Source organism: Eublepharis macularius, chromosome 1 (assembly GCF_028583425.1).
Source record: "Eublepharis macularius isolate TG4126 chromosome 1, MPM_Emac_v1.0, whole genome shotgun sequence".
Classification (NCBI taxonomy): Eukaryota; Metazoa; Chordata; class Lepidosauria; order Squamata; family Eublepharidae; genus Eublepharis; species Eublepharis macularius.
This window is the reverse complement of record NC_072790.1, coordinates 196,284,092-196,300,088: the sequence shown is the minus strand read 5'-3', so window position 1 is coordinate 196,300,088 and position 15,997 is coordinate 196,284,092. Positions and strand designations below refer to the sequence as shown.

The following is a 15,997-nucleotide window of genomic DNA, read 5'->3' as shown; positions in this document are numbered from 1 at the left end:
AGTTCCTTCAATAAAGAACTCTTATTTCCTTTCTAAATATAAACCAAGTTTAAGTTAGTTATTTTCTCTCACACACTTCGCCCTGCCAGCACACAAGCTCAAACCACCCATCTCGCTTATTTTGCAACTGATATTACTCTGTTAAAGGCCCAACTATGGATTCCTTTAAATAGGTTTCCTGGGCCAGCTTCTTACTCCCACTTTTAATATTTGCAAATACTAAATTTTTTGCTGCTTGCTGTGCAAATAGCACTGTTATTTCCTTACAGCTGTTTCATTCTTTAAGTCATTCTAAATGTTGCATATTTTATAGAAAGACTTTTGAGTATCCAAAATCAATGTAATTATAGAAAAATTTATATTTGAAGTAGTTACTTTTAACATTTGCTCTGACACGTTATTTTGTAAACAATAGTTTCATTTAGCCTGAGAATATTCCTCTTTATTCAGAGGCTATCGTTATAATAAAAACAAGAGCCAGTGTGGTACCCTGGACATTGCTGGGTGATCTTGGACTGTTCATTTTCTATTGGCCTCTCCTACTGCAGAGGGCTATTGTAAGGGATGGGAGAATGGGGATGGGAGAATAATGTGTGCTGTCCTGACTTTCTTGGAGGAAGGACAGAATTTAAAATGTACTGAATTTAGGGCTTTACCTGGTGTATTTTTTCCATCTCACTGTTATTCATGCCTTGATAATTTCCAGATTAGCTCAACTCGGGGGGTGAGGGGAGGAGGAACCCTGTAGAAATTAGACTTGGGCCGATTCCAGATGGGCAAAATTAAAGCGAGTGATTTCGCTTTTGAAGCGGGAAGACCCGTTAAAACCCGCAAGTTGCCGTCCCTGCTTACCTGCGGTTCATTGCGCTCCGTTGCGCTATATAAGCGGACAGTGGGAACACGGCATGGCGGGTTTTGCCGCAGCATGGCGATCCATCATGGGGGAAGAGGAACTCCCCTTTTTCCGGCCGGCCGGCCAGCCGGCCACAATATCGCCATTTTTTTTTTAAATGCAGGAGCGATTTGCGCAATCGCGCGACTGCGGGCATGAATTTACACCAATGCGCAAAAGTATAATCATGATCATGGTGCGTGGTTTTTCGAATCATTTTGCGCATGCGCGCAATTGCATTACTGCATCCCTCATGAAATGCGAACTGAGCGTTCATTACCGGCCGGCATTTTGTCTGCCAGAGAATCTAACCCTGGGAAGTGTCGCTGACCTTTGCCCCGCAGACTTGCGTGCCGATTGGACGGGTGATCGGGCGGGTGGGGGGAATCTCGGTGGCTGAGAAACCACAGCACTCGAGCACAGTCACACACGCTTGTGCTAGAGCAATATCGCCTTGTCGGGGGCAGTATGGCCGGTGGAGGGGATGTGGCTGGGAAGCGGGGGGTGTCCTGGCGGCATAGAGAGATTGTGGATCTGCTACACTTCTGGGGGGAAGAAAAGATACAGGAAGCTCTCCGAAGCACCCACAGGAACATGGACTACTTCCAAAAAATCTCGATGCAGATGGCTGAGCGGGGCCACAAGCGGTCGGCTACAGAGTGCCGCACCAAGACCAAAACCATGCGGCTGGAGTACAAAAAGGTTATGGCCCACAACGGCCGTTCAGGGAACGCGCCAACAACCTGTCCGTACTTCAGAGAGCTGGACAGCATTTTGAGGGGGGATGCAAGCGTTAACCCCAAGAGGCTGGCTCGGAGTATAGTGCTGGAGGTGGAGGGCAGGGCCCGGGAAGGCCCTCTGGAGCTTCAGGAGGGGTCGGAGGAGCTCTTCAGCCATGACCTCGTCACCATCAATGCGGAAGATCTCAGGACATCGACACCCTTTCCATCAGGTCGGTGGGGGCCCTGGTTCAAGCGCGGTTGCTGCCGGGGTGGTGCTTCGGGGGTGTAATCAAAGCATTTTATATGACGAGGCTGGCCCTACTTCTGTTCCCAGGGCACGGTGGCTTCGTGGACGATGACCACTTGCACAGCGGTGGAGATCATGATGTGACCCTGAGTGGACTGGCGGCACCGGGTACGTGGGGGGGGGACCGGCAAGGGGGGCGCGGGATTCGCTTGGACTGGTCTGGGAATCCGCCGCAATAATGGTCCGTGCTTTCCCAGGCAGGGGGGCGGGGGGGGGGGCGCGCCTGCAGCTCTGTTGGGTGGGGTTATGCACCCTGGGATTTTGTGGGGCGTGGGGGGGCACCGAGAAGTCCGCCGGTCAGGCACACAGCCCTTGGATTCTCTGAGGCCACATGTAGCCTAAGAGAAGGGGCTGGCACCATTTGCGCAACCGCGCAAATGCACAAATGCGCGCAGATGCATAATCGACCTCAAGGCGTGCAGCGGTGTCCAGCCCCATTTTCCGCATCTGCGCAATTGCATTGGTGCCACCCTCCTGAACTGAATACTTGAGGCCTTATTATCGACCGCCATTTTGTCTCCCAGAGAATCCAGCCCCGGGAGGTTTCACTGACCTTTGCCCCGCAGACTGGTGTCCCGATTGGACGGGCGTTTGGGGGGGGGAAACCCGTCGGCCAAGACACCACAGCACGCAGGCACAGTCACACACGCTTGTGCTTGTGCTGCTGCCGGCTTTTCAGGAGACCATTGCAGGGGGTCCTGGGGGGGGGGGGAACCAAAAACCCCGCTGGGATGGCAAAAACAGGGATGTTGGTTTTCGATTGCCAGAGTTGAGCAAGGTCAGGTGCACCAGGGCTGGGATCACTCCAACTAGATTTTCCAGAGAATACACTCTTAAGCTTCCTCCGTCAAATGCAAGTAGGAATGGAGATCTCTGAGCCCTTATATCCCAGTTAGAAGGTGGGAGGAATGTTGCAAAGAAAAGAGTCAGGATGTAAAGGGACAATACAAAATGTAATCAGCTTGCTTAGAGCAGGGGAGGAAAAGCAGAAAACTAGCATCTGTAGTGAGACAGGAATGCCACATCCCTGTAGCATTCTAAGGGGTTTGTTGTTGTGAATTTGTGAATAAACTCAAGTTCAGCAATCTCACATTGTAATGTAATGTAATTTTTCCATGGGTCCTAAATCATATGCACAGAGGCAGGGGAGTAAACACTACTGTTGTAGGGCGGGCGGGGTGGCAGCAGTATTAACTCAAGGGCATCAAATTGCAGCACTTTAGTGCAATCCAGGTTACTTGGAGGATGGCCTGCTGAGCCTCGGATAGCAGGCATGCAGCTTGATTCTATGCATGCTACAAGGGGACACACTTATTCCTAAGGAGGGTTGCACCCTTAAACCAGCAAGCTGTTCCCCCTATCCCCCTATGCCCTCTGCCGGTAACCCAAAGTGCATTCTGACAATGTTGCCTTCTTCGCAGATGAGCACGAGTCCGCCTCGGGAAGCAGCACGGAGGACAATCTGGATAAGGAGAACAGCCCGCCCTCGCCAGGCGTCGGCATCTCAGGTACCGCAAACATGCAATGCCGCACGCCTGGGAAATTCGGGTTCCGTGGGCTTGATGGGGGGACCATGGCTGGGGAATGGTGGGGCCTTGTGTTCACCTCTTGGCTGTTTCTCCCCCCCCCCAGGCAGCCCTACGCAAAATCCGGCCCAGCTGTCCCCTGGGACACGACTTTCAGCAATAAGGAACCGCAAGCGGAGGGCCCACGGTGGCGCTGAGGCTGCGGACAGGATGATGAGCCAGGCAGACACTCAGCACCGCGAGGATATCGCCGAACGGCAGAGGCAGCATTCCGAGGCACAGAGGTGGCGCCAAGAGTTCATGGAGGTGACCCGTCAGGAGCAGGCGATGTTTCAGAATGCTTGGGGCCAGAACCTGGAGGTGATGCGTGCCGCCGTCAGCACGCTGCAAACACTTGGACAGGCCATGCTCCGGATGCAGCAACCGCTAGCAGCAGCTCCAGAGCGGCCGCCCCTGGTGGTTGAATCCAATGCCCCCACAGCTCCAGCGCTGAACGAGGGGGAGGTGGATGAGGGGGCGAACATCCGACCACCTTCCCCCCGTCCTCAGCCAAGGCAGGGTGTCCCCAAGCGGTCCTGTGTGGGCAGGTCCAGGGATCGGCTAACCCTGTAGACGAGTCTTGCCCTTTTCCTTAGCTCTGCCCAACCTTTCCCCAGCCCCCCCCCAGACAGAAGACCGCAAAGCCCCACCACCCCAGACACACCGCCACCTATCGAGAAAACACGGACACTCAAACCGATGTTTTCAACTTTAACTTTTAGTGAACTCAACATTAACAGAAACCCCCCCCCCAAAGTCCCATCACTGCTCGGTGGCCGCTGGCAGTAGTGCGGACAGTTGTCCCTCCAAGGCCCGCACACGTCTCTCGAGTGCCCGGTGTTTCCGTCCCTGGTAGAGCAGGAGGCGCTCGACCGTGTCCATCCTGCCCTGCAGCGTGTTCACTGTGGACAAAACAAAGATATGCTGCGGTTCAAATCTCACTCCCTTATCTGCCTGGGACTCTTGCACGTGCCCCTCTCTGCCCCTCACGTCTGGAACTTCCCACCGGTCTCCTCACAGCCCCTCATGTGTTGGCCTCCCTCCCACGCTCCCTACTCCCCCTGATGCCTGGAACTCCCGGCCATTCTCCCTTGCTGTCCTTTGTTCCTGCCAGAGTCCATCACTGCCTCTTATGCCTGGGACTCTCACGCATCCCCCCCCCCACATCCCCATCATGCCTGGAATTGTTGCCCCTCTCTTCACAGGTGAAGGCCTCCCATCACCGGGGGGGGGGGGGATTTCAATTGAAATGGGAGCCGGGGAAAACCTAAGATTGCAAACAAGCCAGGGACATGGACAAATGCAGCCACATGTGTCTAATTTGTTGTCCAGTGGTTAATAAAGCCACACACTGTCAGGGAGCGGGAGGGACCTGCCAGCCTGTGGCTGCTCCTTCAACACCACAGGGGTTTGGGGAGAGCTGCGTGCGGAATTCTCTGTCGCTCGGTGGTAGAGGTGAGGAATGCCTCAGTGTGAGTTCAGGCCTCCCTGAAAGGCAGTCATGGACTCACTCACGGGAGAGCATCATCCGCCCCTCCAGGCCCTTGATGGCTTCAAGGATGGTGCCGTCCCCCTCTTGGGAAGCCGGTGCACGGGCCGCCGCTCGGCTCGTCGTTGGCTCCTCCGTGGTGGCGGGAGTCCCCTCGCCAGGGGCCAACACTGTGGATGGCGAGAAGATGGTAACAGCTGTTAATCCAGCATTGGGGGCGGGCCTCTGTACTCAAGTGTTCTTTCGTTTGAATAAATAGATTTGAAACATATGTTGTTGTTAACAGTACATAAGAACAGTTGGTCCACACCAGCTGCGCACAAATGCGCACAATGCACATTACGGCCATTTCTGGTGCTGCGTAGGTGGCTGGAGGGTGCGCCGGGAGCTGCTCTTACCCGGTTCTTCTGTCGGCCGCCTCGCGGCGGAAGGTGGTTGCCCGCTCTGCCCGGCAACGGACGAGCCCCTGGCCGCCCCCTCCAGTGCTTCCTCGGGAACACCACGGCCTTCGCGCCCCCGTGCATCTGCACTCAAGACGGGAAAGGGGGCAATGTGAGGGTGAGAACGTGGGCCCGAACCACCACACCACACACGCTTTTCTTTCCTTTCCCTCCATTCAACCCCCGCCACGCCATCTTGGCGCACGTTTTGCCGCAGCACTGTGCCGTGCCGCGGGACAGCTGCGGCGATGTCGGCACGACCGCTCACCGCTCACCTGCGGGTTCCTCCAACTCCACCTCCACCAGCCACTCCTCTCCCTGTGGAGGTGGCGCCTCCCATTCCTGTGCCTCCTCCTCGCCTGCTGGTGGCTCGGCTGGCGGAATCCCTTGCTCCCCCTGCCCTGCTGCAAGAGATTGGGGCGTGATGGATCAGTGAACCGGCCAGAGACCACACACCCCTCAACCTGGCAGCACTCACCGCCTTCATGTTTGCTGCACCTCTCACCTCCATGCGCCTCCTCCGCAGTTTCCGCCTCTTCCTCGCGGATCCTGGGCCCACGCTCACCAGCCTCCTCCTCCACGGCTTCTCCTGCCTCCTCCTCCTCCGCCTCAGCTGGCTCCTCGGGCTGCCCCGCAGTTCTGGGGCGTGCCCTCGCCCTCAACGCAGCTGCAAGAGATTGGGGAGGGTTGTTGGTATCTCTGGTGCCCAGCTGGCATGCAGTGGCACAATGGTGTTCCGCCCCTCAAGGCACCCTGTCGCTGTGGCAGACGCGGGAGGGGGGGGTTGTGACCTTGTCTTCAGACTGCAGTTGTGTGCATTTTTGCACAAGGCTTACTGCGTTCAACGGGTCCTAATTCCAAGTATGTGGGCACAGCACTGCAGGTGCAATCCCAAAAACGCTTACTAGAGATAAGAACCACTTGACCCCGGGGCAGCTATTTCTTAAAAAAACACTCTTTGGAGCACTCTTCACAGGGCCGCTGTGGCAGACAGGGGGGGGAGGGCTTGTGACTTTGTCTGCGTGCCACCTGGAAATCTGCCTGCAACCTGGGCATCATTGGCCTCTCAGGAATGGCCACCGGGGATTGATGGCAGTGCTGGGGGCCTCAACAGAGCACCACTGATACCCTAATCTGTGGCAGGGCAAGGAACACCACCGGGAGGGCAAGACTGCAACCAGGCCGAGATCAATCCACCACCCCCCTTCCACCTACCTGCCTGCCTCCGGTCCTCCCAGCTAGGCCTGCCAGCCGCCTCCCAGAGCCGTCGCATGTCCGCAAAGAACGGCGGCCTGGCGCTCATTCTAGGGATGCCCTGCCACTGCTCCATGGCTGCAAAGAAGTCGGCCTTGACCCGCTTGAACTTGGACCTGCACTGGTCCGCGGTCCTGGGCCAACCCTTCGCAGCCAGCTGTCGGGCAACCCTGGCGAAAATGGCCTTTGTGGGCAGGTGGTGGCTGCCCATTATGCGGCTGGCACGCCCACTCTGCAGAAGGAGGTCAAGCAGGGCCTCGACCTCCAGATCCCGCCAGTAGCGGCCCTTACTGGCGGCCATTTTTTCAGCTGCGAGTGTAAGGATATGCGCTAACGCGCGAAAGCGCAACTGCGCATGCGCAACTTTAGAAGCGGCAATCCGTGCAGGCACCCGTTGCCCCGCTTAGCCGGGCAGCTGCTGCCGGCCACCCAGCATTCCCGTCCTCCGAGGGCCGCGGCAGCACCCCCCCCCCATAGTGCAGCAGCCCACAGTATTTCTCGTTAATGTTTTCCCGATCACCCCCACACTCCCCGAGAGTGTTCACCCAAGGGTTGCCAACATGAGTGTATCGCCGCATTTGCGCATCTCCGCAAAGCAGAACACTCAAGCGACTCTGAGAAGGGGGTGACCGACTCGGCTTTGCCTCTTTCTGTAGTCACCGGCTTAGATGTGCCGGTGACCCGTATAAAGCCACCCCCAAACACTACCCCCAAGGCAGGAGCGGTCATGGCGGGGCCCACCAGAAAACGTGCGGTGGCACGGACTGCGCATTCGGCTGCTATTGCGCAGTTGCAGATGATCGCCACTTAGTGCGCAAATGCGGCAATACCAAAACCTGCCGGGTCTGCATTCCCCCCCCCCCCGCACCCAGGAACGGACAAGGAAAACGAAAACTGTTCGAGTGCAATAACAAGCATTTATTGGCAGGACAAACTTTTCCTTGCAATATTGGCACTTTGGGGATATGAGTTTTCCCTCCCCCCAAAGAAAGCCAGGGCATCACCGTCCGCATCTTGAATACATGAATTCAGCCATCGCGTCACGAACCCTCTTTCCCTCATCAAGCATCCCCCTGTCGTTCTCCCCATACTCCAGTCCATCCCCGGGCATTGTCAAGGGCGTGGGATCCGTCAGTGACCCGAGCACTTCATGTCCTTTGGCCTCGCACAAGTTGTGCAGGATCACACACGCGGTAACAATGGTCACCACGTTCTCCTCTCTGGCCTTCAGCCGATGGAGGAGGCACTGCCAGCGTCCCTTCAGACGACCAAAACTGCATTCCACCCGGTTCCTGGCCCGTGCCAGGCAGCGGTCGAAGTATTTCTGTTGTGGTGTGACAGCAAATTTTCCGTACGGCTTCATCAACCACCGGCGCATTGGATAAGCACCATCCGAGATCATCAGCGGTGGCACTGAAACACCATTCACTGTCAGGGAGGGATTCCCAGGCACAAAAGCCCCATTGTCCATTGCAGCACAGAGAGCCGAGTTGCGGAAGACGAAGGCGTCGTGGTTCTTGCCACTCCAACCCACCTCTGCATCGACAAAACGGCCGGTGTGATCGACTGTACCCTGCAGCAAGATGGAGGAGTAGTTCTTTCGGTTACCATATTGGTCCGGCTTCCCACGGGGCTGACCGATGCGGATGTGAGTGCCATCAATCGCCCCAACACAATGAGGGAACCCCAGCGCTGCAAACCCATCCATTATCTGAAACAGAGACCAGAAACACGCATGATTGGAAATGCGCAGTCGCGCAACATCGGGGACACGGAGAACAACACAAACCACCTTTGTTCCAGCCTGCGCAAACCGCCTGCCCCTCCTGCAGCCATCACTCACCTTCCCGACCTCGTCCCCGAGACACACTATCTTCGAGAGTAGCTGTTTCTCAATTGCGAAGCAGACCTCCAGCACAGCATCTGAAACGGTGGACAGCCCCAGGCCGAAGTGATCCGCTGCAACGCGGTAGCATGCCCCAGTGGCAAGGCACCACAACGTCACCGCCACCCTCTTCTCCACGGACACGGGCTCACGCATGTTGGTGGACTGGCGTGCCAGGGTCGGCCCCAGGGCATCCACCAGCTCATTGAAGGTCCCCCTGGTCATCCGGAAACACTGAATCCAATGGGTGTCGTCCCATACACGCAGGGCTATGCGCTCCCACCAGTCCTGGCTCCGGGGGTATACCCAGCAGTCTCTGTGCTCTCTGGTGTCCGCCAGCACATACCATCGCTGCCGCAGACGGATCCCTCGCAAAGTTGACCTACGTGAAGCTGCACCCAATCTTTCGCTGTGGAAAATCAGCTGGGCAGCCCTTCTGCTCCTCAGAATGTGCCGCAGATGCGCATGGCAAAGTGTGACCGTGTTCTGCAGCAGGAGAATCACCACTTGCGCCATCACGAGTAAAAGCTCTCTCCCGGGCGCCATTTCAGGATCCAACAGTCAGCACGTACCAGATTAGCAATTGAGAATCTAGAGTGGAACCATCGACCAATGTACTTCGCGAGAATCTCCCGGACCAATCATTGACCGCATCGTCGATGCCGCGGCTTCGCGCATGTGCGCGTTTGCGCGTTTGCGCGTTTGCGCAAAACGGGGGGAAAGAAATAAAAAAAAAATTCGAGACGCGAACAAATGAAGGCCCCCCACGTCAGTTGTGCCGGGGAGAAGAGAACCAATCCCTGGGTCCCTCTCTTGGCCATGCGAACATGCGGAGGCGGAACGGCATGGCTCAGAACGGATGAAGACGGATGAAGACGGGACAAGTCGGATGGAGGCGAAAATACCCGCGTGGCCGGTAAGCGATTAATAGCGCGGGCAAAACGCTATTTCTGGCCGTCTGGAATCGGCCCTGGTCTGTAATGGAACAACAGTTTGGATTATGACTATAATGTGAATGGAGAAGTGCATTACCCCTTCCAGCCAGCACAGAATTTCACCAATCAAAAACAACCTTCTGTCTGTTATTAGCCCTATGTGGGTGGGGGAAACAAAGAACTGATTTTCAGAACCAATAGCAACCCAGGGAAGAGGTCAATTTAGATTGGCAAAACAATGCAGGGATACAAGAGTTTAAAACACTCTTTCTCTTGCACAACATTCCCAATCCCAACCCAAATCAGGCCCTTTCCCCATCAGAATTCAGATTCCCACATAATCTATGTATGTTCAGATATTTATAACTCACTTTTCTCCCCAATGGAGACTCAAAGCAGTTTACAACATCGTTCTCTCCTTCATTTTTATCCTCACAACAACTACCCTATGAGATAGTTAGGCTGAGAGAAAGAGCTGGCCTGAGGTCTTGCAATGAATTTGCGTGGCACAATGGGAATTCAAATCCAGATCTTTCAGATTCTAGTCCGACTCTTGAACCATTAAACTAGTACATCAAAATATCTCTGACTATAAAAAGATATAATGTCTGAGAAGGGTGGTCTGGACCACTTTTTCAGTTATCTTGGTTTCTGAATACATTTATTTTTTAAAAGTTAACATTAGAGAGCTTTAAAACAAGTACAGACCTAGCTACTTCACATGACTATTCTAAATGCATAGCTCATATCTGGTGAGTTCGCACATGAGCATCACTTGATTGCTATAACATGAAGTGAAGTCTTCCATAAGTGAAACGCTAGAGACCAATTTTCATTGATGAAGCTTCCTTACTCTCTCTTCAAATGCAATACTTTTCAATGGTAACAGTTAATGGGTTCAGCTTGAATGATGTTCTTGTATGTGAGAATCAGCCCTTAGGCCTCTTCTTGTAAAGAAACAGGAAAACATCTTTAAGAGTTTCAGGTAGGTAGTCATGTTGGTCTGCAGTAGAACAATATTCAAGTCCAGCAGTACCTTAAAGACTAGTAAGATTTCCAGGGTAGGAACTTTTGAGTGTCAAATCACCCTTCATCAGTTACAATGGGTATCTGATAAAGGGAGCTTTGACTCTTGAAAGCTTGAGCCTTGGCTTGGAAATTTTGTTGGTCTTTAAGGTGCTACTGGACTCAAATCCTGACCTTTAAAAGAAATGTCCCAATTAGAAAATCCAATTTCAGTCATATACTTATTCCAACATGGCTTAATAACATTACATAGTACAAAAATATAATGTGGCTTGCTGCCACATAGCTAGAATTGCTGAAATAAATGATCATTTCTAACTTACATGGGTGATTCTGGATCGCTTTTGCAACACAAGTATACAAACCTAGCACTGCAAATATCTTCTTCTCCACTAGAGGGAAGTTCTTCTATATTAGGATGCTGCAGCATAAACAGAAAAAAAGACAAAATCATTCTGCAAAAAGATAACAAACTACTACATAATCTGACAGTGCAAACTACCTGCTTGTTCATTTTATTTTCCACATAATGTTACATCTTTAGATAGCCATGTGTTCACTGCTTCAATTAGAATTCCATTCTGTGGTTTAATAGACTCCCAGGATTTCTAGAAGACTAAAACAGTTAAAGCTAGATTTGTAGGTCTGGAAAAGGCTGTATTGTTTTCAGTTCTTCCAAGTTACAAATCGCATAATTGTTCCATGAAGCAACTTTAAATTGCCTTCAATTGATTTTCAAGTTAGTCCCATTTTACAAGTAACCTTTTCAGTTTTAAATCTATTCTCCATCACTAATGGGCTAGTCTATGAGCTCTGTCCCCCACTCTTTCTTTTATACATGCTCCATGAATCCTTCTTGATGTTATTAAAGAAGATGCTGAAGTGTGTGCCAGGGGCTCACTCCCATATCCCACGAAATGTAGAATTTGCCAGAAGTGTTTTTTGTTGGAGTTCGAGTTCGGCAAATATTAAAACGGAAGTACTTGTTTGAAAGCACCCTTATGTCAAAATCACACTGTCTGAAGCCACCTTTCAGCCACGGTATCTTTTTACCAAGGAGCACTTTCCAATAAGTAACCTCTCATTTGAAAACTGGGGTTGTTGTATGAAGGATTTGGGCTTAGTTCACACAAAACAGAAGAGACAATTAAAATATTTTTTGGTCTGTACAACTGGAAATGGCACATGAGGCAGTTGAATTGAATGTTTTCCTATGGGGGAATAATCCCTGGCTACACAGAACTGACATATCAGAGATAAGGCTACTCTAGATCTCCTTTCCATGACATCTAATTTTCTGTGTGCAGGAAGGCTTTAAAAACAACAACTGAGAACATCAATCTACACCTGCAATTTAAAGTGGCATAATTCAGGACAGTTTTTCCACATCATTTGTTGTTTGTGAAAACTTTGTACCTTACAGTACAATCCTAAACAAAGTTATACCCTTCATGGAATATTGAAGTTAATGAGTTTAGAAGAGTGTAACTTTTCTTAGGATGGCAGTGATTCACTGTGTCACCTGGGCAACTAATTCAATCTGTACTTGCTTCCTGACTTAACTTATACCCAGGGGTCATTTTGCAGAAAAAGAGCTGGAGGAACTCATTAGCATAACTCATTAGCATATGCCACACCTCTTGCCATCACCGGAAGTGTGTCATTAGTATAACTGATTTGCATATGCTACACCCCCTGACATCACCTATTCTGGCTGTTTTGGACACAATCCTGGCCATTCAGGGCCGAAATTGGGCCCAAAATGGCAAAAGGGGGCTGGAAATGGCTGAAAAGGGGCCCAAAATGGTCAGGATCGGGCCGCTGATGAGCGGGAGAGTGATCCACCACCCATCAGAGGCCCGATCCAGGCTGTTTCGGCCCCAATCAGGGCTGAAACGGGCCCAAAATGGCTGAGAGTCAGGTGGTTGGGGCCACTGGACATGTGACCTCTTTGGGGAACTGCTGGAACCATGTTCCTGTGCATTCCCCCTCGAAATAAGCCCTGCTTATACCCTGCCTTTTGGTTTGGCAGCTTTACGGTATAAAAGCCAATATAAAATACCTACTACACAGTTAAAATACTGAACAACAGTGAAGTATAATTAGACACTAGAAGCATAAAAATAATCAAATTAATGAAATACTGTCAAGAAAGGTATGTTTTCCGCATGTAGGAAATAATTGTGAGAACATTTGCCAGGCATCCTTAGTAAAAGGTACCAGTATGTCAGGGTCATGGCTAGAGATGGGTACTGGAACAGAACTGAACCATGTGGTTCCTGGCTCGTCAAATTTCACGAACTACGAACCATGAACTTTCACGAACCTGCCCCTGGTTCACGAACCGGTTCATTTGGTTCGTGAAAACATCACATCCAGGTCAGAAAATCATCACTTCGGGGCCAGTAGAAGTTCACTTCCGGGTCAGCAGAAGGTCTGCTGGAAGTCCATCTCCTGTTGCCTAGGAAACTGATTGATTGGCATCAGGCTGTCTGCAGTGACGAACCCAAAAATGAACCAAACAAACCAGCCTGAAAGTTCGTGGCAGTTCGTCAGAAATGGGATCTGACGAACCGTGGTTCATGACCCACGAACTGGCCTGGTTCATGCTTAATTTGAGTTTGTATTTCAGTTTGTGCCCATCTCTAGTTATGGCCCCTGCCGTAAACTATACTTTACAAGCTTTACGGTCTAGCAGCCCCTACCATACTTTAGGGACTTAATGTTAACTATTATGCTGGGGCTTGATATTTGTTGACATGCTGTGTAAAAACTTGTATGTAAAGGATCCTGTTAGCTGACACGCCAGAAACTATGTTATCTGACTATGCTGAACTTTTAGCAAGAAAAGAGCTGTTGCCATAGATACATAACCTTGACTTTATAAAAACATTCTCTTAGCTCACATTCCTGTAGATATCTACTGTAGCTAGATTCCTTCCTATTTGTTGTAGATAGATTTGCTGTAGATAGAAGGGTGGAATGGGGCTGTGCTTAAATGTCTATATAGTCTGGGTATTGAGAACCAGACTTTATTCCTAACAAAGAATGTTTTGGGATGCTGAACTGGGAATCATCAATAAATCTTTAACTCATGCAGTCTTGGACTCTTGCAGTGAAGTTATTGAGGTTCAACTGGAAGATCCTTACACAATATGACCACCTTGAACTTACTAATCTATCTTTCTTTTCTATCCATCTTTCTGTTCACCAATCTACCCCCTGTCTTTCCATATAACCACCTGTGAGTAGACATGGGCACAAACAGGAAAAAACCGCGAACATGGTGTTCATTGTTCATTGCCATCCATGAACAATGAACATTGATGAACATGACCTGTTCACGAACATGTTCATTGTTCATTGTTCGTGGGAGCCAGCAGGCTCTCCTCCAGCCATCAAGATTCCTACCACACCACTCCCAGAAACCCTACCTGAGCAAGCACCAGGAAAGGTACCAATAATAAATAATACCTTGGCCCCAGAGCCTGGCAGCAGCCCTGGGACCTGAAGGAGTAGATCCCTATCCCACCACTCCCAGGAACCTTACCTGAGCAGGCAGCAGGAAAGGTACCAGTAATAAATAATAGCTTGGCCCAGAGCCTGGCAGCAGACTGAAGAGGTAGATCCCTATCACACACAAAGAAAATTCAAGCTCCAGTGCTCTCTCTCTATCAAAATGCTGACACCAACTGTCCCTCATTGTCTGCAAAACCAGAGCTGGGAGCCCCCCTCCCCCCTGCTCTTTGCTTCCTTGTAACAAATTTGGAGCTCCACACTTGAAAGGAAGACCTGCCTATCAAGCTAAATTGAGCTTAGATTGGGGTTTCCAGGGCAACAGCAGGAGTTCAGACAGAGTTCAGGCAGTCCCTGCCTCCGGTTGCCAAGGGAATTGATTGCAGGTGCCAGACTGTCTGGCTTGAGGAACAGCAACAAATGAGGCTTGCAAGGATTACTTGTTTGTTTAGAATGGGGCCTCATGAACAGTGTGTTTGCGAACAGCTGATTGGGCTGTTCGTGGCTTTTTTTTGTTCGTATTGCTGTTTGTGCCCATCTCTACCTCTGAGATGGCTCACAGCAATAAACATTCTAAGAACAGTAAAACAAAAACACAGCAATAGGAAAAGATAAAAATGGTAGATGAAAATACAAAACTTCATTAAAAAAATTGTAGTAGCCCTGGCACTTGGGGAAGGTGTTCCAGAAATATTTGAATCAGCTCAACCCCTTACACAGGCTAGCTACTTATATATCTTGTGCCTTTTCTGTGCTTCCATTGCTGTTGCATAATAGTTTTCAACATATGTCCAGAAATTTTTTTTTGGTTCACCATCAAAATAAGCTGCTCAATTAGGCATAGATAAGGAGACAGAATTGTACCAGAATGTAATCCAACAGGGATTCTGGCTTCAGAGCTCCAAATGAATGAGTAAATGAATGGAATAGCTGAAAATGAGGAGCACAGCTAATGGAAGTATTATATTAGGGATTCAAGTAGCAGATTAAAAGACTCCATCCTGATGTATCTTCTTCCGAAACCTAACTACTGTAATTAACTTTGAATGGGATGTAACAAGCTGATGGACTCCCTGTGTTGCCTATCATTTGTGTGAAAGTACAAGATATGGGGAAATGTCACTGTACAGCAGCAGGTTGTAGAAGCCCAACAGAGTGGGGAGGCAGACTCAAGGGGAATTAGGTAGGTACTGGTGCTTTTTAAAAAATACTTTTACTTTTAGACACAGTGGATTTCTGAGAAGAGAGAACACACTGGTACTGAAATGGCTACATTAAAAGAAGCCTTTTATCAGGGGTCGGGGTACGGATTTCAAGCCAGGTGGATCAGAGCACGTTGGTTTTGCAAAAAGAGATGTATGATGTAGTCATGAGTGTGGTTCCTAATTTGAAAGACCTCAGAATTCATTTGAAACTAGTAATGTTTTACTGGAGCAAAGAGGCAGATGGTTTAAAAAGCAGAAGCCATTCGGGTCTCTGTTCTTGCAAGACTCCTTATAAAACTTTCTCAGACCTATAGAAAAACACATTCCCTCTGCAAACCTACATTATTTCGATATCAGCTTTTAACCCAATGATATTAACCTGGAATCTTGAAGGAGGCGTAAATGCCAGAAGCTATTTCCACATTGATCCTTTCCAACTGAAAGGTGGGCATAGCTGCTTGTGTAATTCCTCTGTTGTCCCTTGACCATTTGTTCTGCATGCTGGAACTGTCTTCTCTGTGTCCCTTTCTACATCTTATTCCCTTTCTACCCCTTAGTGTACATTAGGAATAAAATAGATTAAATAGATTGTAGATGAATAAAGTTCATATTAAGTTAATGCCCCTTTAGGGGTATGAGAGGCATAAGGATAAACTTTGTTAGACAGCCACAGAAAATAGATAGATAGTTTTTGTGCATGTGTTGTGATTTTAATTTTTTTCTATGTTCTGCTATAGCAGGATCAGATACTGTTGTTTTTG

At 50.1% G+C, this 15,997-nt stretch overlaps 1 protein-coding gene across 1 annotated transcript; it reads right to left on the bottom strand.

Moving 5' to 3' along the window:
• Positions 1-7,669: 7,669 nt before the first annotated feature.
• LOC129324979 (uncharacterized) lies at positions 7,670-9,070 on the bottom strand. Its single transcript, XM_054972463.1, has 2 exons — positions 8,513-9,070; positions 7,670-8,380 (listed from the first exon to the last, which is right to left on the bottom strand). The coding sequence occupies exons 1-2, from the start codon at positions 9,068-9,070 to the stop codon at positions 7,670-7,672; spliced, it is 1,269 nt and encodes a 422-aa protein (XP_054828438.1).
• Positions 9,071-15,997: the final 6,927 nt, after the last annotated feature.

Bases quoted from the DNA above. Each gene is read 5' to 3' on its own strand.
- LOC129324979 (XM_054972463.1), bottom strand. From the start codon at position 9,070: ATGGCGCAAGTGGTGATTCTCCTGCTGCAGAACACGGTCACACTTTGC. The intron at 8,381-8,512 runs GTGAGTGATGGC...TCTCTGTTTCAG, and splicing joins TCGGGGACGAGGTCGGGAAG to ATAATGGATGGGTTTGCAGC.